The 26,716-nt window shown below is 42.4% G+C and overlaps 1 protein-coding gene across 4 annotated transcripts in view; it reads right to left on the reverse strand.

The window, feature by feature from the left end:
- Positions 1-382: 382 nt before the first annotated feature.
- The window catches only part of ALDH16A1 (aldehyde dehydrogenase 16 family member A1), a 40,949-nt gene continuing 14,615 nt past the window's right edge, over positions 383-26,716 (reverse strand). For 2 of the 4 annotated variants that reach the window (XM_063301146.1, XM_063301148.1), the window contains exons 8-18: positions 26,387-26,539; positions 25,117-25,314; positions 23,281-23,379; positions 20,583-20,719; positions 19,869-19,974; positions 19,613-19,782; positions 17,199-17,369; positions 11,020-11,224; positions 8,510-8,695; positions 2,916-3,041; positions 383-682 (exon numbers count right to left, since the gene is read on the reverse strand). In XM_063301146.1, the coding sequence (XP_063157216.1) occupies positions 506-682; positions 2,916-3,041; positions 8,510-8,695; positions 11,020-11,224; positions 17,199-17,369; positions 19,613-19,782; positions 19,869-19,974; positions 20,583-20,719; positions 23,281-23,379; positions 25,117-25,314; positions 26,387-26,539 (1,728 nt within the window). In that variant the 3' untranslated portion in view covers positions 383-505. The remainder of the gene's footprint in view (positions 683-2,915; positions 3,042-8,509; positions 8,696-11,019; positions 11,225-17,198; positions 17,370-19,612; positions 19,783-19,868; positions 19,975-20,582; positions 20,720-23,280; positions 23,380-25,116; positions 25,315-26,386; positions 26,540-26,716) is intronic. The other 2 variants (XM_063301147.1, XM_063301149.1) reach the window with 1 other exon arrangement.

The raw sequence follows: 26,716 nt of genomic DNA on the forward strand, positions 1-26,716 counted from the left end.
CCTGCAAAACCACCATCTTCCCCTCCCTTCCCCTGCCTCATCCTGATATAAATCCTACGTCAGTTTAGCCACTCTGTACATCCGATGCGGTGATCTGCCGCTCTCAACAGCTTAGGCCTTCTAATAAAATTCGTTGGTCTGAAAAAGTGCTACCAGATGCCTTGTGATCTTTGGCTAACATGGCTGTTTTCCTACAACATCTTACTTAGGGTGGCCCTCCCCCTTGCAAAAGAATTAAACGTGGCCTCATAGCACCTGATAGTGGCCGTTTCCCATGTCATCCCCGGGGGGGGGGGCACAGGGGAACGGGGTTGTGTTGCCTCAGCAGGAATGGAGCTTTGTGAATAATACCTGTGATGGAGAGAAAGAATCACCACCCCAATTTCATTTTATAAATGAGAAAATAGCTTTATTGCAGTTTTTTAAAAAAGGGCCAAATGGTCTTTATTATCAATTACAGGGTTTTTTTTTATCCTGCCCCACCTCCTGATTGCCTTCCAGAAGCTCAGTTGGCAAATATGTCACCCATGGGCATCCAGACGCTTTTACATTGGGTGGCCTGGTAGAGAAATTCTTCTCCTTCCCCCTGTTGTGGGTCACTCCAACAACGTGTCTCTGCTCCATAATTCACCCACGTCCTCTTCAGATTCCCAGCAGAAGCCCATTCCACAAGTGCAGAACCCTGTTTGGGAGGAGAATCATCATCATCATCATCACAATGCCACTGCATGTTCACCTGACAACAGATGGACACAAAAAGTGACATGGTGGTGGCCCTCAAATTAGACATGCCCACTTGGACAACCTCCTACAAGATGGAAAGATAGATTACAAAAAGGTCTCGATCCAAACTGCAAGACCAAAAGACCAAACAAAATATAAGTATCTGCTGAAGTTGGTTTGGACATTAACACTATCTAGAGGAATACAACAACAACGTGATAAAGTGAATAGTGCCACACTGATTTAGGGCTGAGACTTTCAAAATCTTTGTCTCTTTGGAGAAGATTTTTCTCCTCTTCAGCCTCTTTGTCCTGGAATGTTTATACCTCTTCCTTGGAAGGTCCTGCCTGATGCAGAGGATTTGACTCATATCAGACGCTCTTTTTAAGTGCTCGCAGTTTAAAACAGACTCCATTTTAAAATATAAGATCTGGCATACAACACTGAAAAGTGTGCCTCTGGAACCCCCAGTTTTCTTCTGTGATTGTCTAATACAAGGACAGAACAGCATCTTGGCCACTTCCAGGTTTAAGAGGAACCTTGTCAAAATACCTTCTTGGCTTGGACTGCCGCTTCTATTTCTCACAGGGCCCATGAAGCAGCACTACCAAGGATTTTAATTCATTCAAGACATTAAACCATGGTTTAATTCTGGCAAGGAATCTAAAATTGAAGCTGCTTATAAATTATGCTTGTCATTCTGTCTAAGCCTAGAATGTTGGTTTACTTGTGGTTTGCTGTCATCACTATGCAAGTCTCTTATAGAACAAAGCAAAAATAGCTAAAAAAGGCATCACTCCTTAATCTGTCCTTTCTTGCTCTTTGTTTAAGCCCCTAAATATCTTTTTGCTGTGTCCATCGCCTTCCTGACCAGAAGGCAGAGGTAAAGATCAGGTCTCCAAATGCCAAACCACATTCATGTCCCCACAAAAACTCATCTCACACAAGGGAAGTTAGTGACACTCAAAAAAGACACACATGCCCTGCATAACATTCTGCAACTGTCCCCCACAAAACCCAGCAAACAACAATCCCCACAAGGCTGCCAAAATATACACCCACAGAAGCAACACTCAAATGACAGACATATCCCACGATAACCCCTACAAAACCAGAAAAAAAAATGCGTCAAACTCAGAAGCAGACCCACACCAACTATCAACAGGCAGACCGCCAAAATGCTCATGTTCAAAAAAGTCCATGGCACCCAGGCCACATTGACCAATGTGTGGGAAAAAAACACCATATAAATACCCCATTGTTCTTAACAGGTCTAGTATACTTGGGATACCACCTGAGAACTGGTCGAAGAAATGGAGGGAAAAAGAACTAGTAATTGGCTGAACAAACCATGCTTACTTTGCTTGTTGGCAAGATTGACTCTGGCTTGTTCAATAAATCAGCTGTTAAGCTCAGAAGCATTTAAAGGTGGGCATAGTGCTGTGGTGGGTTTTCCTGGGGCCCAGGACCTGGTAGACCGGGTTGCCTTTGGGGCCATTTGCTTCTCATGACTAATTTCTCTGGAAGAGATCCACAGTCACCTTCTGAGTTTTCTCAGAACAAAATACAACCATTGAGGTATCAGCCTCTAAAGCTGAAAGGCACTGATAGATGGGGAACCACAATATTACAGCTTTAAGAGCAGGAGAAACCATCTCTTCTTGCTCCATAGGCCATGACTTGGAGGCAGAAAGTGCTTCTAGTTATGCTGATTATTCCATCAGAAAGCTGTTCCAGCCTTTAACTTTCCTTCCCAAAGAAAAACATGAAGACTGAGAAAGAAGAGTTTAAGAAAGGAGCAACCATGATAGCAATAGAGTCAAGATTATATAACAACAACAACAATCTAAGAAAACTTAATATGCTTGGGCATTTTTCATAAAAGTTTCAAATAGCTTTTGTACCCCTACAGAAGGCTATGGGGTGTCAACCTCATGCAGCTGGCAAACTCAAGAAGGGAGAACCACATGGATTTCAGAAAGACATCTGCCATGTTAGGCAGGGGCAAAACATAACCTCGAAAACTCTGAAGCTAAGTTCCCAGGCAGACTTATAGTAACCCATTCAAGGCAGAATCTCTCTGAAACGTTCCTTCCCACATCCCCACCTCTGGACTAGGTGCCTCTTTCTGAACCCACTGAACTCCTCCACTGAGTTCCCACCCTCTCCCTTAGCCTGCAAGGAACACTCACCGCTTTAGAGCCGAAGTACCACATGGCTTGGATATCTTGGTGCTCAGCTAAACTTTGACTCAAATGATCCCGGCTGCCAGAGATGATATTCACCACTCCAGCAGGGATGTCAGAGGTGTCCAATACCTGTTAACAATAGAGAAATATGGGGAAGTGGATGCTACTAACCACCTAAACCAAGATGCAGTCTTATTCAATTTGATAGGAATATAGATATCTATATGTCTATATATCTATATATCTATCTATTCAACATCTTCTCCATGCAGGATAACACCTGCCTTTGAATGTGTAACACTCTTGCCTTAGAGATGATTCACGTTGTGTCTGTTTTATGGTACTGAAGAAAAAAGATGCACAGAACCCTTAGTGCAAAAAACTGAAACCATAATGACAACTATGAAACATCTCCAAGCAAACAACCAAGCTCAGAGAGTGCCAAGGACTTCACAGTTCAACCCTGAGCTACAGATACCCTCTTCTATTGGAACAATCCAATACTGTCATAATGTCTGGATGATTTATGGGGGCTTTGGGCTTCCAGTGATCTAACAAAGATTAAACACAGAAACACAGTTCCTCCTACCCCATCACCTTAAACTAAGTGTTTGAAGAACGACCCTTGGGAGAAAACCAGAACCGGATTCATTGTGTAAAGTACCAGTGAGTTTGGTTCTTGTACTGGTAACAAGTTCTATTGTTAAGCAGGAGCTCAGAAATGTATTTATTTATTTAATCAATTTGTAAAGCTGCCCATCTCACTCAACAAGTGACCCTGGGCAGTGAACAATATCAAACAGAAATAAAAGCAATTACATCATAAAGACAAAAATTAAAATACATAGCAGCGAAGAAAACAACAGTCAACAGCACTAATAAAACCAGGACTGGACACAGAACCAGGGTCTTTAGTGCCTTATGAAAAGCCAGCAGGCCTAATGAATCTGTAGTTCAATTTTAATAAATTCTGGCCTTCTTGAGCCAGAATTGTTGCACTTGGTTCAGGTTGGTGAGTCTTTTAACAAATGAAAATGTAGATTCTGCAGTCCTGACAACTGTCCATCTTTGGTTTAAGACATGAAAATCAATATTGCAATCTGATGCTTGTTTTCTCAGATGTCAGACATATTTTATTCAAAGCAGCTTATTCTTAGGTAACCATATATAGGACTGCAATCTAAATGGTGATATTTTAAGCCTTCTTATGAGGCAGAGATTTGCACATGGAAATGGTTGGTGTCAGTCTCTTCGCTGCCCATAAAAAACTGCACTTGCAACTCTTCCCCCACCCCCCTTAAATAGCAAAGATCTTGTAAGATTTTGACAATCAAAGGCAAAATTTAAATGTCCTCATATGAAACCTAGCAATGAAGTTGCCCATTCCTAGCTGTTGAAATTTTGAGCAGGTTGGGATGAGGGGACAGGATGATTCCTGTTACAAGGATTAAACAATTTAGTCCCAAAGGGTCACTTCTCCTATTCTCCTATTTGAAGCACTCCATTTTCATCCTACAGAGAGAGAGAGAGAATCTAATGCCATCAGTATTTTTTCCATCAATGCTGTTCTGACAACAGAAGGTGTCTTAATAGAATACAAAGCACTGCTATTGCTTTGCTAACTTTGGATTGGCAATAAGGGCTTGGAAAGTAATGTTATGTCCTTTACTGCCTACTTTCTCTGCCCCATCTTTAGATCTCTGTACATTATCCCAGTAAATGTAGCACATCCTGCCATTAGCAGAAGTTTAAACTTACTATGTGGAATTTGGAACCCTTAATATTTTTCTCACTGTTATAACCCAGAAAGCCACCCAATCTATGATGAACTCTGAGAAATGAAAAGATGCGTCAAGTCCTCCAAACTGCAAGAAGACATCAAATGATGAGATGGGGAAGTAAATAATAAAATACACAATTCTGGTTATGACTGTCATGTTTATAAAGATCCACTTGAATGTTAGAAGAAGTTTGAATATGGATCCAGAAAGCAAACAACTGGACTTACAGGAGCAAAAATATCAAGTCCACTGTTGGGGAGATTTCCTGTAAATGTAATCCCTCAGCTGGTGTCCTCCAGCTACGCCACACTCTAACCCTCACTATCTCTGCATGGAGCATGGCATGAAAAGCACATAGGAACCCCTGTGGTTAAGGTTCCACTCCTTCTCTTTCACTGCCTCCATTCCCAGGGGCTCCTAAACAATCCAGTTGCAAGGAATGCTTCTCTCGCACTCTTTTGACCAGTCACGGAGTTAGTCCAAGGACTGTTATTGACTCAACTAGGGCAAGAGTTCTGAAACTCCTTGGCTCCAAACCTTATTTTGCAATTCTAGAGAAGACCAATTTTGGGAAATACATATCCAAAGTCAGCCAAGAGCAATCTGCTTGTTACTTTGGCCAGCAAAACAAAATGAATCAGACAAGAACTTTTATAGGATCCTAAAGTAGGTCTTTCTCTCTTTCTCTCTCTCTCACACACACACACACACACACACACACACACACACGTATATTGGTCTTTTCTGATGATGGTTGGTATCTAACATACCATATCCAAAATCTAGGAAAAATGGAAGCAGAAGCATGATGATTTTATGGATTTACACAATTTATATGCCTATTGACGACTATAGTTTCACCCAGGCCTTCCCTGTGTGAATAGTAGAAACAGATGGTCAAAATTTTCTTCTTCCTCCTTTCAATTTTAATGTACACATTTTATATTGATTGTTTTAATTTATTGTTGCTTTATCATTGTGTTTACATTTGACTGGAACCCTCTTTGAGAGATTTCACGGGAAGCAGTTTGTTTTAAACAAACAAACAGACAAGATGGACTATGAGAGCTCTAAGAAAGAGCATGTTTCACTTGTAAATATCCATCTAATTTTGATGCAATGGAACAATAGAACCATTTATTCTATTTCCAGCATGAATCCTGTTCTTTGGTGACAATACTTTCCAATGAAGAATCAAGCATCATCTTCTGATGGGACTGCAGCTCTCATCATTCCTAACCAGCATGACTAATGACAGGGAACTGCAATCTAAAACATAGGAGAGGACCACTCATTGCAACTGGTATTTGGAGGCATGCTGCCCTCAGACCAGAGGCCCCACTGAATGTTCCAGGCCAACAGCCCTTGACAGACTGGTCTTCCACGAATCTGTCCAGCCTCTTTCCAAGTCAGTGGCCATCATCTTGTCTTATGGAAATGAACTTTGCAGGTTAATTATGTGTTGTGTGAATCAGCGCTTCTTTTTGTTGGTTTGAAATCTCCTTCCAATCAACTTTAGTGGATAACTTCTAATCCTAGTATGTTCAGAAAGGGAGAGGGAGCAAAACTACTCTCTGTTATTCTCTCCATGCATTATTTTATAGACCTCAATCATGTCCTCCCTCAGTTGCCTTTATCCAAGCAAAAATTCCAAACAGTCTAACCCAGTGTTTCTCAACCTTGGCAACTTTAAGATGTGCGGACTTCAACTCCAGAATTCCCCAGCCAGCCATTCCCTAGCTGGCTGGGGAATTGTAGGAGTTGAGGTCCACACATCTTAAAGTTGCCAAGGTTGAGAAACACTAGGCTAGCCTTTTCTCGTAGGGTAGGTGTTCAAATATTCTGGTTGCTCTCTTGTCTACTTTTTCAGCTTTATTTATTTTTTTCCAAGTATGGAGACCAGAAGTGCAGATACACCACAAATTTGCATCAGGGCATTACAATGTAGTTTATTTTCAGTCCCTTTTCTAATGATTTCTAGTATAGAACTGACCATCTTCACAGTTGCTGAACATTGAGTGGACATCTTCATTGTGCTATCCACTATGACCTCAGGATCTTTTTCTTACTTAGTTACAGACAACTAAGATGTCATCAAGGTGTATGTAAAGTTAATGGATTTTGCCCTAATGTGCATCACTTTACACTTGTTTCAATTGAACTGCATTTGGTATTTGGTTAACCATTCACCAAGTTTTTAAAAATCCTTCTGGAACTTTTCAGTTACATCTGTTGTTGTTTTTTACCACTCTGCACAGTTTAGAATCATCCACAAACTTCGCTAGCTCACTGCTTAATCCTAAATCAAGATCCTTTATCAAGAATTTAAAAAGCAGTGGTCCCCAGCACAGATCCTTGAGGGCCTCCAGTCTTTCCTCCTCTGAGAAAATGGCCTGTTTATTCCTACTCTTTGCTTTCTGTTCTTTGAGTAGTTAGCAAGCCATAAAGGAACAGACTGTCTCATCCCACAGGCACTATGATTACTCAAAAGTCTTTGATGAAGAACCTTGTCAAAGGCTTTTTGAGAATCCAAGTACACCATCTTGCCTCCATTCACATGCTTGTTGATACTCTCAAAATCTCCCAAAATTCAGTGGGGCTGGATTTTACTTTGTGGAACTGGCACTGAGCCTGATTTAAGTGACAAATTACCTATTTTTGCTAGGAAGTCAGCAATTTTACATGAGTTCTTCAAGAACTCTTGGGCAGATACATTTAGGCCTCAGTGTGTTGTTGGAAGTGTTGAAGTAATATATGCCAAGAGGGCAGAAAATAGACCCACAGTTTGAGAGCCCTGCCTTAAAGGGAGGAGAAATCTGTATGTTGTTAACAAATCATGTGTGACTCAAATAGCTACGATATCTGACCCACTACCCCTATCACCTTAACTCCTTCCATTTTATGAAACCACCTTAACTCCTTGCTTTTATTAACTGTAAAATGAATTGCACATATATCTCTATATCTATTAACAACACGGCAGAATAAGGACATGTGTACAATTGTCTTCAGTTATGCAACTTGCTGAAGACAGACTTCGGCTCTTCCCAAGTGAGAAATTTTGGATTCTTGTGGTACCACAGAAGCCACGTTGTGCCTCTTCATTCCAGACTCAAAAGGGAAAAAATGTAGACATTTCTAAAGCAAACTAAAATAACAACAACCACAATGATGATAATAATAACTGCAACCCTTTGGGCCCCATTTTTAGCCCCTCCTTCCCCAGCTCAGAGAAAACAAGAAGAGGGAAAGGTTTCTTCCAACAATGTCTCCAAAAGATTTGGTGTCCTTATTCCCCTGGAGAAAATAAATGATGGAAATAAATTATGGGTTCTAATGGGTCATCAAAGAGGTGGGAGCCGTTTCCACAAGAGGAGAATGAACAAAGGTGAAGCAAAAATACAGCTGAACCAGAAGAAACTGTCTCATGCTCTAACTACTACAGTTCTTGGTTAGTATTTCCTAATTAGTAATGGATTAATCCTGCCTCCCCCAACACACATTTCCATTTGATTTATACACTCAGCCTACTGGACTGCTCTCCTGCATTTTTATGACTTCAATGTTATGATGTTTTTTTATGAGGCTCTGCTAATGTGAGCTCCCCAGAGTCTTGCAAAGCAGGCAGAAACACATCTATTGCTAAATAAATAAATAAACATTCCATGTGGAGCAGAAAAAATTGCCTAGAAGAGGAATGGGTGACCGGAGTGGTCGAGGTTCACACATGGGGGCAGGTGCATGTCATGTGGGTGTTCATTCACACCTGCCTTTCCTATGACCTGCAAGATAGGTCAGAAGGAACAGCAGAAGTACCTGATACAAGTCCAGGGCGAGCAAAGGGTATCGCTCACTGGGAATAATCACCACGCAGTTGCCACGAGTAACCGCTGGAGCAAACAAGCTGACAAAACTGAGGAGGGGCTGCTCGTCTGGACAGGCAATTCCCACGACACCAAGAGGTTCTCGAAAGAGAACAGAGGCACCATACAGAGTGGTTTCCTGCAGCAGAAAAAGGCACAAGCAGAAGTCCAAGGTTTATAAACTGTGAAAGAGAATAAGAACTCTCCCATTAATTAAATCCTCACTTGAAACCTTCCTATTGCAGGCCTCCATTTCCTTCCTACATCAATCTGCTGAAATGCCAATGTTCTATGATTTTCATTTCCATATACACCTTCCTTTTCGAGCATTCTTAGAAGGGTTTCCCTAAAGCAGTGTTTCTCAACCTTAGCAACTTTAAGATGTCTGGACTTCTACTCCCAGAATTCCCCAGCCAGCATGGCTGGCTGGGGAACTGTGGGAATTGAAGTCCAGACATCTTAAAGTTGCTAAGGTTGAGAAACACCGCCCTAAACCAGAGAGGGCCAGACACCATGCAGCCCCAATGTCAGCCTTGCGAGGCAGTCCAGACAAGAAGCACACCCAGTAGTACTAGCTCTAACTTTATTTTAAGGTTACAGGAACAGAATCTTGCAAGTCTGAAAGTACATCTCTTCCCCCTTGCCTTTACAGTCCAAGAAACTAGGGAGGGTCCCTTCTGAGATGCTTGCCACGCCCCCATTCCTTCTGTGGGCTCAGCTGCCTCTTATCTGACCATTGCTTAGTCTGCAGCTCTTCCTCCTGTCTCCCAAGCTTAGGCTGACCATACATCCCGTTTTGAACAGGACAGTCCCGTTTTTTAACATTTCCCAACTGCCCCATCATTTTAACAAAAATGTCAATTTTGTCCCGTTTTTTTAAAAACGTTGGAGCGTTCTTGGGAAAAGCAGGAAGAAATTGAAATTGAAATTGAAAAGGAGGCTAACTTGGCAGTAGTTCTCAATCTAGTGGGAAACCTAGAGCGGGAACTGCAGGAACAGCTGATCAGCGGTGAGCAAGAGGAAGAGTCGCTGCCGCCAATCACTGCAGTGGAAGACGGTCAGAAAAGCGCACCAAGCAGAAAAGAAGCCGATTGGCTCTCGGGCTAAAACGGCAGGAAGAAAATAAAATAAAGGGCGCGCTGGAGAGGAACAGGTTGTTGGGGACAACCATTCACTAGACTCCTCCATTCCTGTCCACCTGTCCCAGCTCGCCGCCACCCTCAGCCTTCCTGCACTTCTCCAGCCTCCTGCTGCCTCGTTCCTGTCCTCCTGCCCCAGCTCGCCACCGCCCTCAGCCCTCCTGCAACCTCTCCGCCCAACGCCACCCCTGCACCAGCCTCTCCGGACCCAACCATTGCCGCACCTCCCCCTCCTGCACCTTCCCAACTTACTGTCGATAGCTTTTTTATCGTCTTTTTCGTGAATATGGAGTATTACATAAGTTTAACCCCATCCTGTTTTGCCATCCCAATGTCCTGTTTTTGTCTCAAGGAAATATGGTCAGCCTACGCAAGCTCATTCCCACAGACCATTACATCCTTCTCAGTCACTGGTACATACAGGGCCAATACCTGCAGAGAGGAGTCTTACCCTTTGCACTGATATGCACGGAGGCCTCCACATGACCTGAGTGCTGCCCTTGTGGCATTTTAGCTTGTGGAAGGCCTCTGTATTTGCAGTTTGCACCCAGCAAGGTCTCCTCTTTGCCGACATTCACATGCAGATACAGGGGATGCTGCAAGAGGTGTGCCTCAGTGTGGTACCACTACTTTTCAGTACTGAGCGTTTAAGAACACCTGCCTAAAGAGGGGAATACTGTAGAGTCATAGAAATAAAAGATGACACTTCCTATCAACTTTGATTAGATTTCCCAAAATCGTTCTGGAAGGGCTAAATCATAACTTGGGTAGCACTACTTGTAGGTCGACTGGTTTGCCCATCTACCACAATATGGTCAACTCTGACTGGCATTAACCCTCACAACAGCCTTTGCCTTGGCATTCTTCAGTTATAGGGACCAAGTCCCAGAAATCCTTAGCCAGCATAGCCATTGCTGAGACTTCTGTGGGTTGAACTCCACATATCTGAAGGGCATGAAAGTTGGAGAAAGTTATTCTAGAGCAGTGTTTCTCAACCTTGGCAACTTTAAGAGGGGTGGACTTCAACTCCCAGAATTCCCCAGCCAGCCATGCTGGCTGGGGAATTCTGGGAGTTGAAGTCCACCCCTCTTAAAGTAGCCAAGGTTGAGAAACACTGTTCTAGAGTCTTGACAGAAATACTTTTTTGTCCCTCTTTAAAGTAGGGATTGAACCTAAACCTTCTGAACACAAAGGTACTACTTGGGCACTGAGCATGGTCTCATCTCAAACTCTTCCTGGCGTTCAGCCACCCTCCATCCACCAGCAGCCACAGAGTTCAAAGTTGCACCATGTATACCCCAGGATGAGGCCCTGCTATTCTCACCTGCACCGTTCCACCATATTTATCAGAGTAGGCGGCCCAGTAAAAGAGTCGCTGCACACTAAGATCCACCTCCAGCAGAGCTTTCTCTTTTTCTGTGCCCGTTAATGATTCCAGCTGTGATGCAATCTCAGCTCGACGGAGTTCCAGATTCTCAGCCAGGTAGTACAAGATCTGTGCCCGAGCATGTGCTGTTTGCTTCGCCCATCTGATATGAGACCAAGCCGAAAAGTAAGGTAAGAAAACCAGTAACTTTGTTCATGGAATAACCCAGAAGACGTCAGCTATCTCCTTGAGAATGTATAAGCAACCTTACTGCATCATTTTTGTAAGCCGCCTGGAGTCACCGTGAGCGAGCTGGGTGGCCGTATAAATCTCTTTAATCAATCAATGAATAAAATAAAATCAAGAAAAAAGATATTTAGCCAATATGCCAACTTCCACAGCAGCTAAGCGGATGCCCCAAACAGCAGAAAAAGGCAAGGGAAAACTTCGATCAACCAATAAAGCTGGCCAATTTGTTTCCCTAGGAACCATTCTTGGACACATGAATTAAATAAAACCTTTTCTAAATGCAAACTCCATTTGTTTCAGTATTAGCCAGGGATAGACTATAATTCCTATCGCGTCTGGTAGGGAAGGCTAATGTAGACCAGTGTTTCTCAACCTTGGCAACTTTAAGCTGTGTGGACTTCAACTCCCAGAATTCCCCAGCCAGCAAACTCAGAGAGCACCAAGGACTGCACAATGAAACAGTTACAGGCAAGAAATTTGGGTGGGGGGCAGTCTGAGATAAAATAAGTCTTTTGAGGACACAGGGTTACTGAAAGCTGCATTCCAATGCATAAATCAAATGACATAAGAGATTAACTTGAGGTCTCGGTAGTATCTTCATTAAAAAAAAATGTAGTTCAGAAATATACAGTACATGTGTCTATAGTGACACTTTTAAGACAGCCCAAATCTGTAGCATAGGAGGGAGAGAGGGGACAGTATGTGTGTATGGGTTTGTGCATGAAGACACGAAAAATGAAGTTTTAGAGAATTTCACCCTTCAGAAAATAAGACATTATCCAAGAAGAAAAAAGGAAGGTTAGTCCCTAGAAACAACAGCTGCAAATAAACAGTAGAGAAATATGTAGAAGAAGGATTCATCTGATCATTGCTGATAGCCAAATAATCATCAGCATGACACAAAGGAGGGCAATGATGCAGAAGATCCTTGATGCTTAAACCCAACAGGTTTTCATCACCAGTCAGAGGCTCATAAATTCCTCTGCCAGCTGAAGCTGAGATTATGTCAACAGCTGAGCTTTAAAACACTTAGATCATTGGGAAGATGTTGATGTTTTTTCTTGGAAAAGTTGGGCTGTTCTCCCCTCATCTCAACCTTTATAGAAGTCAACGTATGCTTGCAGAAATCCCCCCAGATTTAAAACTAAAGTGGATTCTTGTGTGGCAAGAATGAAAATAGAGGTCTCAGGAAGTTGCTTTTTCCCACTGTTCTCTCTGCTCTGCAGCCATGGTCCACACCTTCAGAAGGACAGATAAACTTTTGCCACACTGCGGAAGGGGCAGGGGATTAAACCAACACTTTCTAGAAGGAGGCAAAATGTGTCCTCTGTCCTCTGTCATCGTTTTCAAGGATAGGAAGACAGTTTAAAGGGTTCTTGAATCCTGGCCGTTGTTTTTTAGAAGAAACAAAGCAATAGATACTTTTGCTGGTTAAGTTGATGGCTGTTAGATAGATAAATGCAATAGATAGGTAGTTAGTCAGGATCAAAGCTATAGTTAATTCAGTTAATATCAATGTTCTGCCTACTTACTTCTGACACATTAACGTTTCCCATATGCAGCAATTTTCCAAGGGCATCTGGGAGCTGCATTGAACATTTTACAGGAGAGCAAACACGTTTTTTGGACTGGAAGCACATGACAGCTGTAGGGCCTTTTTAAGAGTGGAAAGGGGCTACGGGTCAGATACAACTAATAGGTCAAAGCCTCTCCTGTCCCAAACTTACCCAATCAAGATCACAAGTTTCCTATCAGAAATGAGGAAACAGCTGTCCCAGCTGCACCAGGGTCTCAGGGAGGGGGGAATAGTTTCAAGCCTCCTGCTATTAATCCAAAAAAGGCTCTAATTCAGTGTTTCTCAACCTTGGCAACTTGAAGATGTGTGGACTTCAACTCCCATGCTGGCTGGAGAATTCTGGGAGCTGAAGTCCTCATGTCTTCAAGTTGCCAAGGTTGAGAAACACTGCTCTAGAAACTTCTAGGGACATGGCGGAATGAACATCTCTAAGATAATTTTTTAAACAGCTGTGAGATTATTATTATTTTTTTTTAAGTTTTGGACTTTGTTTTCCTTCCAAATATTAAAGAGGATTGAGAGTAAACAATTGTCTTCCTGTTATTATTTTTGTACTAAATTTGAAGCACGTTGAATTGGCTGATTAGAATTTTCAGCTGTTTCTACTTTCCCTTGGGAACTGTCTGCTTATCTCACTTTCGCTTGTGTAAATACGCTCTGAAACTTCCATATCTTTGACTTTTGCTGGTTAAGTTCCTAGGGGGCACCATAATCTACTGTGTGAGACATGGAAGATTTTTTTTACAGTAAATTTTATTAGGTTTCAAGAAAAAAAAATAAGAACTACAAAAAAACAAAAGACTACAAAGAATTTTTTTTTTAAAGTGCAGAAACAAAAGAGATTTTTTTTTTAAATTTACAGAAAGATGTGACTTCTGACTATTAACAGTAAGGATACACAGAATTTCCAAAACAATCTCTTACTCTATATTAAACCAAAACACCACATTATTTCTATAAGTCATTCCACTTTAACACATAATAAAAATCACTAAGCAGAGTTACTCCTATCCCTTATATTAAAATAAAGAAAAAAATATTTGGATGGTTTTGGGTTTATTAAGGTTAAGATTATTAAAACTGTTGTACTATTAAGTATAATGGCAGACAATTTATGTGCTTTTTAGTTTGATTTTTATTATAGTAGACAGAAATGTATAGAATAGTAGTAGGAAGGGAATAATTAAATATGTTTTATCTTTTGGAGGAGAGACAGATGTTTAGGAAGTTTATATGAATTTTTTTTCTTTATTTTAATATAAGGGGAGGGAGTAACTGTACTTAGTGATTTTTATAATGTGCTAAAGTAGAATACTTTATAGAAATAATATGGTTTTGGTTTAATATAGAGTAAGAGATTGATTATGGAAAATTTTTGTATATCCTTGTTGTAAAAGTTGGAAGTCACATCTTTGATTTTGCTTGCTGGAAGTCGGCTGGGAAGATAAAAAATGGTGATCATGTGACTGTGGGATGCCCCAACCATTGTAAATGCATGACAATTCCCTAGCACCCAAATTGCGATCTTGTGATCGTGGGGATGCTGCAGTGGTCAAAAGCACAAGGAATGGTTGTAAGTCAGTTTTTTCAACACCGTCATAACTCCAGACAGTCGCTAAACAAACAGTTGTTAAGTGAGGACTACCTGTACTGGTAAGGTAGTCAGGCAAGAGACTAAGGAACAGTAGAAGGGTCCCCCTCCTTCTTCGTAGAAGATGTGATGCTTTTGTTCACCCAACTGAATCGGTCCAGCAAAGAAGAAAAAAATCTATTTCCTCCTGACCAACGTAGATGAACATGTAACAAAACAAGTTGCATTGTCTGCGATGGCCGCAAGGAAGATACAAATGCAGATGTTGACAGTGCTGTTCGTTGCAAGGAGGAATGAAGTGACCTGACACGGATTGTTGTCATTTTATACAAAATTTTGCTAAAACCTATGGTTGCAAATAAAAGTACTAAATGTAATATAAAAAAATCAAACCAGCCTGAATCCTTTCATCAGCCATTGAAAGGCAAGCTGCAGGGAGCTTTGCGTTACCTCTCTGCCATCTTGCGAGGACCTGGGAACTGCCTCCTCCATCAGCCATAACAGAAAGGTTTACCGATTGCTATTAACATAACAGCATCAGCAACGGAAAATCCACACAGATCAAATTGGATTCAGCCCACTTACAGCTCAGCACTATTCTGGTTTTGAAATCATTCCATTTTTCCCTCCTCTCCTCCTTGCCACTGTGGCTCTTTTATTTAGGCCAGTGTTTCTCAACCTTGGCTGTTTTAAGATATATGGATTTCAACTCCCAGAATCCCCCAGCCAGCCATGTTGGCTGGGGAATTCTGGGAGTTGAAGTCCACACATCTTAAAATGGCCAAGGTTGAAAAACACTGATTTAGGCGGTAAGGCTCATAGGATGGCTAGGTCTCTTTTAAATCAGAAATATTTTAATGGACAAAAATTACCTGAATGCAAAAACGCAATTAATAAATGTGTGTGCCTATATATAGCTTAAAAAAAAACCCCTATGAGAATAGGAAGGCTATAATAAGGCTACTCAGAGGCAGAAAGGAAGGGGAATTGAACACATTAAAACAAGTCTTATTTCCTTCTTTATTAATAGCAGGGAGAGATAAGAGGAGAAAGATAAATTATGAAGATTGAGAGATATGGAATGGAATAATTCTTCATCTCCCATGTGTATTTTCTTGTTAGACATCCCCACCCTCTGATACATTCTTCTAATAATAACTTTAATGCCAAACAGCACCAGGAAAAGTGGGAGGCGGGGGAAGACAGGGCTCATCAAATCCATGCTAATGACAAGATCCTAATCCAGATTTTATCCCCCTCACCCCACCCCCCCAACTTGCAAGAAAAAAATCAAGGGAACTCTGGAATCCTCTGGCTCATTCACACATCTTAAAGTTGCCAAGGTTGAGGAACACTGATCTGCATTAATTGCACTGGAATCCCAGATTCTGTCCATCAGCACCCTTATATAAAAACCCAAAACGACTCAGTGAATCCTGGCAACAGAGCTGGAAAAGATCTTTGCTTGAAACTCAGTCAGCCTTCTCTAATCTGGATGTCTTCCAGATGTGCTTGAATTATGGGTCTCATCCCCCTCTGACAGTTGGGGAAAGCTGGGCTGGGTGAACCAACGTTTTGGTTCACTAAAAGGCAAAAGTGCATCTTCAAGGGTGTACATTAAAAGGTGGATATACATGGAAGCAGGCATTGGAAGCCATTTAGACAAAAAAACACAAGTGAAAGTCTCTCTTGCGTACTGCACAAGATGGGGTGAAGACAGCCAAAAATAAAGTAACATTTCTGCCAAATAATAAAAATACCATTCCCATCCACCCTCCTCTTTCACTCCGTCAAGATTCAGATGATGCAATTGTACTTGGATTGAGAAAATCAGAGCTAATCACAAACTTGGGCTTAAATATCAGTCTGCAAGACATAGGAAAGGCAATGCATTAGAAGATTAGCTTGCATCTAATGTCCTCTGCTGATGGGTCTTAAGAAAAATAGCAAAAATACTTTATGCAGCTTTACCCTTATACATACGTTTGGGTAGTGTCAACTTAACTGTTTTCTCAACTGACCGAGCTCCTATAAAACCAAATTAATTCATATATATACAGAACATAATGGAAGTCAATCAGCCAGAGTCAATATTCTGATGTCAGTTACATGGGTTTAAACATTCCTCTGACTTGTACAAAGCATTCCATTCATTGGCTGTTAGTCATTGACTTTAAAAAAAACATCTGGCAGAGATTCTAATTCAATGTTGTCTGATTCAGAGATATTATTTGCCATTTGTTAATCCTGGGGTTAGATATAAAATTAGATATAATTTTTTCCCCCCTGGGCTCAAGACTTCCTGGAGAGATACAACTTGATTCCTTGCATTAAGCAGAGGGCTGGACAGGATGCTCTACACAGTGTTTCTCAACCTTGGCAACTTTAAGATGTGTGGACTTCAACTCCCAGAATTCCCCAGCTAGCCATGGGGCCACTTGAAATGCCTATACCAGTGTTTCTCAACCTTAGCAACTTTAAAATGTCTGGACTTCAACGCCCAGAATTCTGGGCGTTGAAGTCCACACATCTTAAAGTTGCAAGGTTGAAAAACACTGCTCTACAAGATCTCTTCCAACTCTGTGGAGCTATTTAAATATAAACCACAGAGAGCTCCCTCTTTGTAGCTCACAATCTGAATTAGAGAAGAATAGCCCCAAGTCCCTGGTTCAGACGGTAGGCTAAATGAAAGGGCTGGATCCCCCCCATGCCCAGACTCACCCAGGCGCTGCTTTGTGAGCGGCCTGCACTGCATTATGGATGTCTTTCACGTTCCCATCAGCCACACAGGCCACAGCTTTGCCAACATAATCAAGGACAGCTTGGGAACTCATGGAATCTGGCCTCTTCTGAGCACCACCATAGTAGAGCTTGTAGGTTCGGTCCACGCTGCTTGCACAAAGAAATAAGAAAGGAAGACAACCCAACCTTTGCCTCTTGCTCTTTTGAATCCATTTCTAAACAGAGCTGAAAAGGCCAGAAAGGCAAAGAACTCTGGGACTGTGATTTTACAGATATGTTGAGGTTTCATGAGGATGAGAGCTCTAGAATAGACTGGAAACTGGTCCGGCAAGGGAAAATGTCTGGACATTAGACACAGGACTTGTATTAAGTCTAGTTCCTTATGTTTAAAAACTACAGATATCCCCTATTTCCTCCCAGTCAAGATACAACAGGCGGCAATGAATTCTGGTTATTTAATGAAGGGGGAAAGGCTGTCTCCCTGTGCTGAAATGCACTGCATTGTTGTCGGGCATGACAGAACCAGCCTTCTTTAATGATCACAGTAATGGTTCACATTCCTGCGCACTCCAAGGTTCAAATCCCTGCTCCCTCATAAAGCTTACTCATTGACCTGGGCCCAATCATTGTTTTTAGAGTTTACCTAAAGATAGGGGAACTGCCTATGTTGAACTTTGGAAGAAGGAATAGGTGTTGGGCAATGCAGCAGAATAGATATTGAGATTTAAAAGCTGGTGAACCCTGATCTTAACCACTATCCAAAAACTCATTAAGGAGCTGTACCCCAGAACTAGGCAATGGATCCACCTTAAAAAAAAATCCAACTGTAAAGATCCTTTCCTTTCTTTTTAAGCCTCATTTTAAATTTCTACTTCTGTTCTTGCTGAAAAGTGAGTTAGGATACATACTCCAGGACTAAATCCTGCACTGGTTGTAAAGCTTCAGCAACTCTGGATGATGTCCTGTGGGTTATCTTTTCCCAATGAAGGTGGAGCCTAGAGGTAGAGGTGGCCTGACATTTCCATTACTGAGAGACAGTTTGGTTTAGTGGTTAAGATGCTGGACTAGAAGCCAGGAGACTGAGTTCTAGGCCTGCCTTAGGCATGAAAGCCAGCTGGGTGACTTTGGACCAGTCACTCTCTCTCAGCCCAACCCAGCTCCCAGGGCTGTTGCTGTGGGGAAAATAGAAAGCAAGACCATGATGTACACCACCTTAGTTTTATACAACTAAGGTGGTGTACATCATAGTCTTGCCTTCTAGAAAGGCAAGAGATAGAGATAGAGATAGAATAATATGCAAACACCAAACCAGTGCATATACTCACTAGTCTAGCCACCCTTTTAACATTTCCCCGCAATGCGAGGCTTTTGACAGGAGGCACTGCCCTGCGGAACAGCTGAGAGTATGGCTGGGCTGATCAAGCCAGCCACGTAGACAGAGTGCTGCTTTCAACATCTCTCCTCCACAAGCCCAGGAAGCAGTGATGCTGATGCAAGGGGCTCAACCCCCCAGTGGCTGGACCTGTTGGGGTGGCCACCGTGTCAATCAACCCACAGTGCACGTATGTGGGAGACCCAGTATCGTGGGGAAATTGAAAGCAAAAGTGGTGCCAGCAAGTCCAACCTCTTGGGACCAGCCAGCATTGGGTAAATTTAAATGGAAGTGAGGAGAGAGGTCCACCTCCAGCTATGGCAGAAGACTTTTGGAGGGGCCCTCAGCATGTACTGGTACCTGGACTGGCAGAAATTAGGGCGTCTTTTCATACTCTGCTCCTTGAAGAACATTCCCTATTTGAGCCTTCGTTGGGGATGATACCTTCGTGTTACCTATGCAAGGAATCGTCCTTAACGAGAAAACACCAACCAATTAGGATGAGAGAATCTTTGTCCTCTGCATATGGCCGAGGCTTGCCCCTATCAGGAGGGCTTCAGCAGCCATCAGGTGAGGTGATACACAGCCACATGCTAGAGCCAAACACATCCCTCCTGCCAAGAGAGAACTTTTGAGCCTTACTTTTTATTTTAAAAAAGTACTATTTTTTCCACAGTTTTTCCAGAGAAAACTTCTCAAAGTGTACCATTTTGTTAAAGGAATCTTAGACTCATGAACTTTTGCTTGATTCTGACAGAGACTGCCCTTTTCTGCAGATGATTTTATAAATCAAGCATTCCCTCCCCCCCCAAAACCCCCTACCCTTTGGTTAATTTCTCTAGGAAGCCAATCATCCTAAACTAGAGGAATTGAGAGCTCTTGCTAGGAATTTCAGGAGAACACTGGAGGTAGCTGGTGTCACTTCGCCAAGCCCAATTCTCTCTCTTTTTAAAAAATCCTTGCTACAAAGTGTGTAAAGTAGTTTTTTGAGAGTCAGAAAATCAGGCACTTTCGTACTTACCTTGGAATGTTTCCTTTCAGCTCAGAAACTATAGAGCACGGGGCTTTCTTATCCCCAGGAATCAGTGGGAGACCACCCCCTCGTGAGGTGGCAGAGGTTTTGTAATTCAGGTCCACAGCACTGGGGTGTGGTTGAATCTCCCAGGTTGGTCTCACATATTCATAAAGTCCCTGGACAGAAAGAATTCGGAATGAATTTTCTTACGAGACGCACTTGGATCCCTCCCTCCAGCCAGGTACCTCTGTTCCTCACTAACCTCTTTGCCCCCGTTCCGTCCGTAGCCACTTTCCTTGTATCCCCCAAAGGCAGATGCGGCATCTAACATATTGTGGCTGTTGATCCAGACTGTGCCAACCTGCAAACTAAGAAGACAGAATAGAAACGGGGGTGTGACATATCGAGTGGCGTGACACGAAAAATTAGATACTTCTGCTCTTTCGAACTCTTGGGAGACGCTTGTACACACATTCTTGAATTCCTCGAAGGTGTTAAGAACCTACACAGTAGGACACTCTGGACTGCTTCAGACTACAAGAGCATGGGTGCATGAGTGGCTGAAATCCCCCTTTTATAAAACATGCCGTACAAGTAAAAATAAATAAAACGAGCCCAACAGGGAATATTCAGGGTTGGAACCTTTTGATGTGCTACTTTTAGGAAATGAAAGAGGAGGACCCATTCAGAAAAAAGCACGATTGTGTCTGATTCTACCATCTCAGCGTTCGGTCACGTGATCCTGAAAGAGGTCAGATCTAAGGAAGGTTATTTCTGGGGGATTGGCAGATTTCTGTATAATCACAGCTGAACCTCTGGGGTGAACTATTTCTGGCCTCATTGGATAGTGAAACTCCTGTATTACAGGGTTCGATTTCTATGATTGGGAAATGAATGGTGGAATCCAGATGAAGCAGGGATCCAGAGGAGAGATCACGGCACCTTAACAAAGAGCAGACTGCACTAAAAGTGCTACCTGTGGGCAACTTCGAGAGCCAACGGAAGAACCTCTGTCCACACACTAGCAATCAGTCCATGAGGACTGCTGTTCCCCAAAGCCACCGCCTCCTTGGCTGTCCGGAAAGTCAGGGATACGAGAACAGGTCCAAAGATCTGGAGAAGAAAACGCTTTAAATAAATTTTAAACAATGAGAATTCATCACCCCATGGATTTCCTACAACAGCAGAATCTGCCAAGGAGGAGGAGGTTGGCTGAGGACAGCAGAAGCTGCTACCTGATAAAGAGAGCAAGCTAGGCTTAACTGTTGCTTAATTTAAAATGTCCTCCAAATCTTTAGGCTGGGGTTGAGCAACCCCAGGGCCACAAATCTATCTTGGAAGCCTCCAGAATCCCTTGACCACAATGACCAGAAACTGGTGGCATGGAAACACACAGGGAAATCAGAAAAAAGATGTAGTATACATCTTAAAGCAAAGTTACCATAGCTAAAAAATGAAGAAACGAGGTCATATCTACTTGGCATCACCACCCACTGCACCATGATTATAAAGCTACTTTCCCATTAGGTAGCGCACCTAACTGCCTTCTTTACATGGCATATTAGGTACACATTTGTCAGCTTCACTCATTTAAGGATTACCATGTTTTTTTTCCCCTTTATTCCATCCAACTTGATTAAAAGTCCTGGAATGTTTGCAGACTCCTTCTCTCTTTTTATCACGATTGGGTGGCTCTTATCTCTGTCACAAGAGGGCCCCCTGTTAGTACATCAAGGCATAGCTTTATTTCTTTGATAGATGCCACGGGTGTCATGTTCACTGTTTCAATGTATACTGTACATCGTAATGTTTCACATGCCATGGTGCTGACGCGCATTTCTGTTTGGGAGGGAGCTGCTGTGAAGCCTTGTACCAAGCTCTGTATCTGTGTTCATTACAATGGAATGTGTTTGGGTTATGTTCTCTGTTCAAGGACTTTTCCCGCAGACCACCAGAAGCCGTTAGGAGCACCTGGGATTGTGAACTTGGGAAGATTCTACAGGGGGAGGGATCTCATTTGCACCGAGGGTTTTTAGTTTGCATTTGGCGCGCTTTTATCATTCTCAGCTTTCTTTGTGATCCTGCATACTATTCTTTAATAAATCAGGTATCTTTGAATTCCTGCTCATGAGTCTGATAGTGTTTTAGAATAGGCATTCATTACAACGGGTGGAAGAGAAGAACAACTGTTATGAACTCTAGGACTGTGCAAAGTGTTCAGAAGGGATGCTTTGCGCACTGGACCAGGCAAAGCATCCCCCCCTTAATGCTTTAAAACAGCCATATCCTCTGAAAGGCTCAGAGTGACCATTTCAGAGCTTTCCCCCAATTGTCTGTCTGTGTTGAATGCAGAGATCAGTTACCAGCAAAGCAAAAATGCTGTACCTGCATATGCATGTGGGAAAGTCTTGAGAACAGGCACATGGAACCTTTTGGAGTATGGGGCTGCTTTAAAACTTTGAGGAGGGGTATCTTGTTGGCATTAATATACAGGTAGTCCTCGCTTAACGACCACAATTGGGACCAGAATTCTGGTTGCTAAGTGAAGCAGTCATTAAGTGAATCTGACCCAATTTTACAACCTTTTTTGCAGCAGTCGTTAAGCGAATCACTGTGGGTATTAAGTGAACCATGTGGTTTGTTAAGCAAATCATGTGGTTCCCCATTGATTTTGCTTGCCAGAAGCCAGCCAGGAAGGTTGAAAATGGCGACACTACGACGGTCATAAATGCAAACCAGCTGCCAAGAGCCCAAATCGTGATCATGTGACTGTGGGGACGTTGTGATGGTCGTAAGTGTGAGGACCAGTCACAAGTTGGTTTCTCCAGCACTGCTGTAAGTCTGAACCATCACTAAACAAATACTGTAGTTGTTAAGTGAGGACTACCTGTACTTTGCCAAGTATTCCTTCGTAATGCTTTGCACAGCTGTAATAATCAGCAAGCTTCAGACCTAGCATAGCACTGATCTTTTTTCAGACTTCTACCTGCAAACCAGCAAACTGCTACTTTAAGACATCTACTCATTAAACTTAATATGACTCTTGAAAGAGCCATATCTTTTCTCAGGCTGGCACAGAAATCTGAAAGAAGAGCAGCAGCTTTAAGGGAAAGGAGAGAGACAGCTCTTGTGTGAGGCCTGAAGCATTTTCAAAGCCTCACTTTTGACCCCCACCACTTAATCCAGCTTTCTTCAACCTGATGGCCTTCAGCACGCATGGAGCCTTACAGAAATTACAATCCAAAAGCCCATACAGAGGGAAGAGAGTGAGACGGGAGAGGCAGGAAAAAAGAGAGAGCAGGCAGGGGGTTGTGAAAATTGCCCAGGCTTAAATGATCACAGGCTATGTTTCAGAATGGCAGCCTCCTCTAACTGGGTGCCTTCCAAACGTCTCAGAATTTCCAATTCAACGTGGCGTCAGGTGCGGTGGGAATTAAAAGAATGTAGTCTAACGTGTCTGAAGATACCAGGTCAGGGAAGGATGGATTAAAACTAGTTTAAAAGCCATACTGTTGGTCTTTCGAGATCTAGTACATGGCCAAACCACAGGCACTTGAACAGGGAATGGCGCCTTGCACAGGCTCAGTGCTGCTTCCTTCTTATTCCACTTATTCCCAGCATTAATTTCTGGTGATTAAATCAGATAGCAGAGGTTGTTTTTCATCTCCTCCTACCTCTTCCCTGACACAGCGGGAGGTAGTATACACGCCGGTGATTAAGGTTGGAGGGTAAAACAGTCTACTTGATGGGAGGGAAGCCCAGGCCTGGAAGATCTAAAAGAAAATAATCAATTACTTTTGAACTATGTTGATAGTCCTCGGTCACAGAAGCTCTAATCTGGATTCCTATGCAGAGCAGGGAGTTGGATTCGATACCCTAAATGACCCCTTCCCATGCTATGCCTCTACGATTTATATGCCACCTTTCCCTCCTCATTCTGAGGCACTCGGGGCAGCAAATGGCAAGGCTACAAATTAAAAATAAACATACTAAATGTTTTAAATGCCAGTGGGGTTAAAAAAGTGCACGCACCCAAAGTCACAAGCAGAAGGAACCTTGAAAACAGACCCCAAGTCAACACTGCATTCAGGCTGTGGAGGATGAGAACCAGCTGGATCTCAGCAACATCAGGTTTCTCTAACCCACAGCTCTCCAGACCCAGTGGCCTTCCCTGCGCTTTCCTGGCCAACACAGATGAACAGAAACATCCTCCAACAAGCTTGAGGGATGCCAGGACGGAGAAGATGGCCTGGCTCAATAGAGAGATCACTATTCTTGGTCAACTCCTGAATCAAATGAATAAAGCCCAATTCTTTTTAGAAGTCTCTGCCGAAGTATTTCTTCCCTGCTACTGTTACCTGGAATTTTAGGTGTCCTTATTAGCTTTTTAATAAAGGTGATATTAGCATTTAAGCATGGCATCCATGCCTTCTTTTCAAGTTCAAGAAACCATGTTTTCCTTTTACCCAAAGCCGTTTCTTTCTTTTACGTGCAAAAACTAGTCTTTTCAGCAACTAAACAATTGAGACCGTATTCTGAAAGTCCTTGAATACACTTGCAAGTTTTAAGATGATACAAACCCGGCTGGGAAAGGGAGTGACAGAACCCATAAATCTGCCACTTGTGGAATGTTATCTAGAATCGATCTTTTCTATGGTTCAATTCGCATAAGTAATCAATATCTTTTATAGTTTGATTACTTGCTTTATGATGTATCACATATACCAAATGTATATAATTTGTCTCTGTATCCTATAAAAGGACTTGACCTCCCCCTTAATAAATGTTTTTGCTTCTGCCTGAATTGCTCTGTGATTCGTGTTTTCAGGTAGGCAAAAAGCCGCTTTGCAAAGTTAGTCTCTCTCCCAAATTCAGGGACCAAGTTTTTATCAGCTCCATGCCAAACTTGGGGTGCCTGAGTTTCTAGGCAACACTACTAATACTTTTTAAGCTGAAATCTTAAGTTTTACATTTTTCTTCAACAACTGGCAAAGAAACGCAAGGCCATGATTTTAACAAACAGCACAGAACATACATGTTCGGATGTTTCATGATTTATTTACATCACGTTTATTTCTGTTTATCTCTTTATCCGTCTTAGCAACATGGCTTCGGCACTGGAACAAATTCCATATCTAATTCCATTTACGGTAATGGACCATTTTTTTAGCTGAAGACATTGCCATCAAATATGTGTGAAAGTTCACCATTCCCTCAAAGACACATTAATGAATTTTCCCCCTAGGACAGTTTTGATTTATTACACATAAAAGAAAAGCTCATTTCCTTGGAGCCAAGTTCAACTAATGCAGGGCTATTTTTTGGCCATAAGACCGAACTGTCTTCTTCTGGGACTTCCAGCTCTAACCTAGAACCCTTGGGTTTCCTGAGGTGGTCTCCCACCTAAGAACTAACTACTGTAAGCCTGGCCCTGCTTAGCTTCAACTTATTATTATTAAAGGTTATTATTATTAGAGGCCTTTGGTCTGGCACAGAGCCTTCCCATTTACCTCAGCCCCTTCTGCACGAGCTTCTGCCACCAGGCTCTCAAGTACATTCCGTTCTTTCTCGCTGGCCAATGGTCCCAGGTCTGTGGTTTTGTCCAGAGAGTCTCCTAAGCGGAGCTGCCCCATTCGGCGCTTCAGACGTTGAATAAAGTCTTTGGCAATGGATTCCTGAAGGAACAGCTGAGACCCAGCACTGTGGACCTGTGAATGGGAAGGAAAAGCCACACTCGGGGTTAACTAATTCACTGTAGAACAGGAAGAGCCAGGATTTTGCAGCCAAGATTCTGCCAGAATAAGAATAAAACTTAGTGCCAGATAAATTCAAACAATATTTAAACTTCAGATGGTCTAGAGTGTGTGGACAAACAATTACAAAAAAGTACGATTCTCACAGATTGACTCTCTTGCCCGGTTCAGAAATTATATCACGCTATAACACAGCTTGTTTAGTTTTGGTACGCTGTGTTGGATTAACACTATGGTTTATTCCATAAATTGTAGTTAAGCAAACTCTGGCTTAAAACAATGTAGAATCTCTGTATAATTGTCTATTTCCAGATACCATTCAAAGGGCTGGGTATGACCTAAAAATCCCATATGTCTTGGAAGCAGGCTAGTTGAACGACCACTTCCATCTGTTTGAGCTTGGCCAAACTTTAATCTCCTGTTATTATTAGAGGCAAGCTTGGTGGTAATGCCAGAGAGAGGCTTTTGAAGTATCTGTGCCCAGGTTCTACAATTCCCGGGCCAAGCAACCAGGTTAACTTTCTTTGTTCTGTTTCTGCTAACATGAAAGATGTTGTTGAAGTTGGGTTTAATAGTAGGAGCTATTGATTTATTTTTTAAATTGTTGTGTTCTTGCTTGATCTAATTATATTTCTAGAACTTATTTTTAGGGATTAGCTGATGTAATATTAAACTGATGAACTTTTGTTACTGTTAAGCAGCGTGAGCATGAAGAAATGGAATAAACACAGTTGCAATTGGCTAAATAGGTGCAACTGAATGGGAGAGCTGATGTGCATGCACAAAGTTTTATATAGCTGTGTGCACAGAAAATTTTCAGAAAATTCTGGACAAATGTTTACTGTATCATAAAGTTAAATTCTAACAGGCTGCCAAAGAAGAGATATGGGGAATGGAGGTTTTCAATATTTCCCTCTTTTGCAGTGGTTGGGTTAGCAAGTAGCAGCCTGAAAAAGAGGTAAGTGTTAAGAGACATCCATTCCCCAAGTCTCTTCTTTGGCCAATACCACCTCTGGTAAAAACATACCTGTCCTCGATTCAGCCAGATGGCATCTACCAGCGCATCAACAGCACTATCCAGGTCGGCTGAGTCAAAGACAATGAAGGGCGACTTCCCACCAAGCTGGAGACAGAGCTTCTTGCCACTCCCTGCTGTGGCTCGGCGCAGACAACGGCCCACCTGTACCAGCAACACATTCCCCATCAGAGCAGCAAGGCATATTTAAAATGGCCACTGACCATCCCTTCTGCTCCAGCCCAAAGTGTTAAAAAAAACCTCCATTCCCCATGTCAAATTCTTGTTCTGCTTGGAACAAGGGAGAATGGACATGCCACTCATGTTAGAGCAAGTAGGAGA

The sequence above is a fragment of the Candoia aspera genome, chromosome 4 (assembly GCF_035149785.1).
Source record: "Candoia aspera isolate rCanAsp1 chromosome 4, rCanAsp1.hap2, whole genome shotgun sequence".
Classification (NCBI taxonomy): Eukaryota; Metazoa; Chordata; class Lepidosauria; order Squamata; family Boidae; genus Candoia; species Candoia aspera.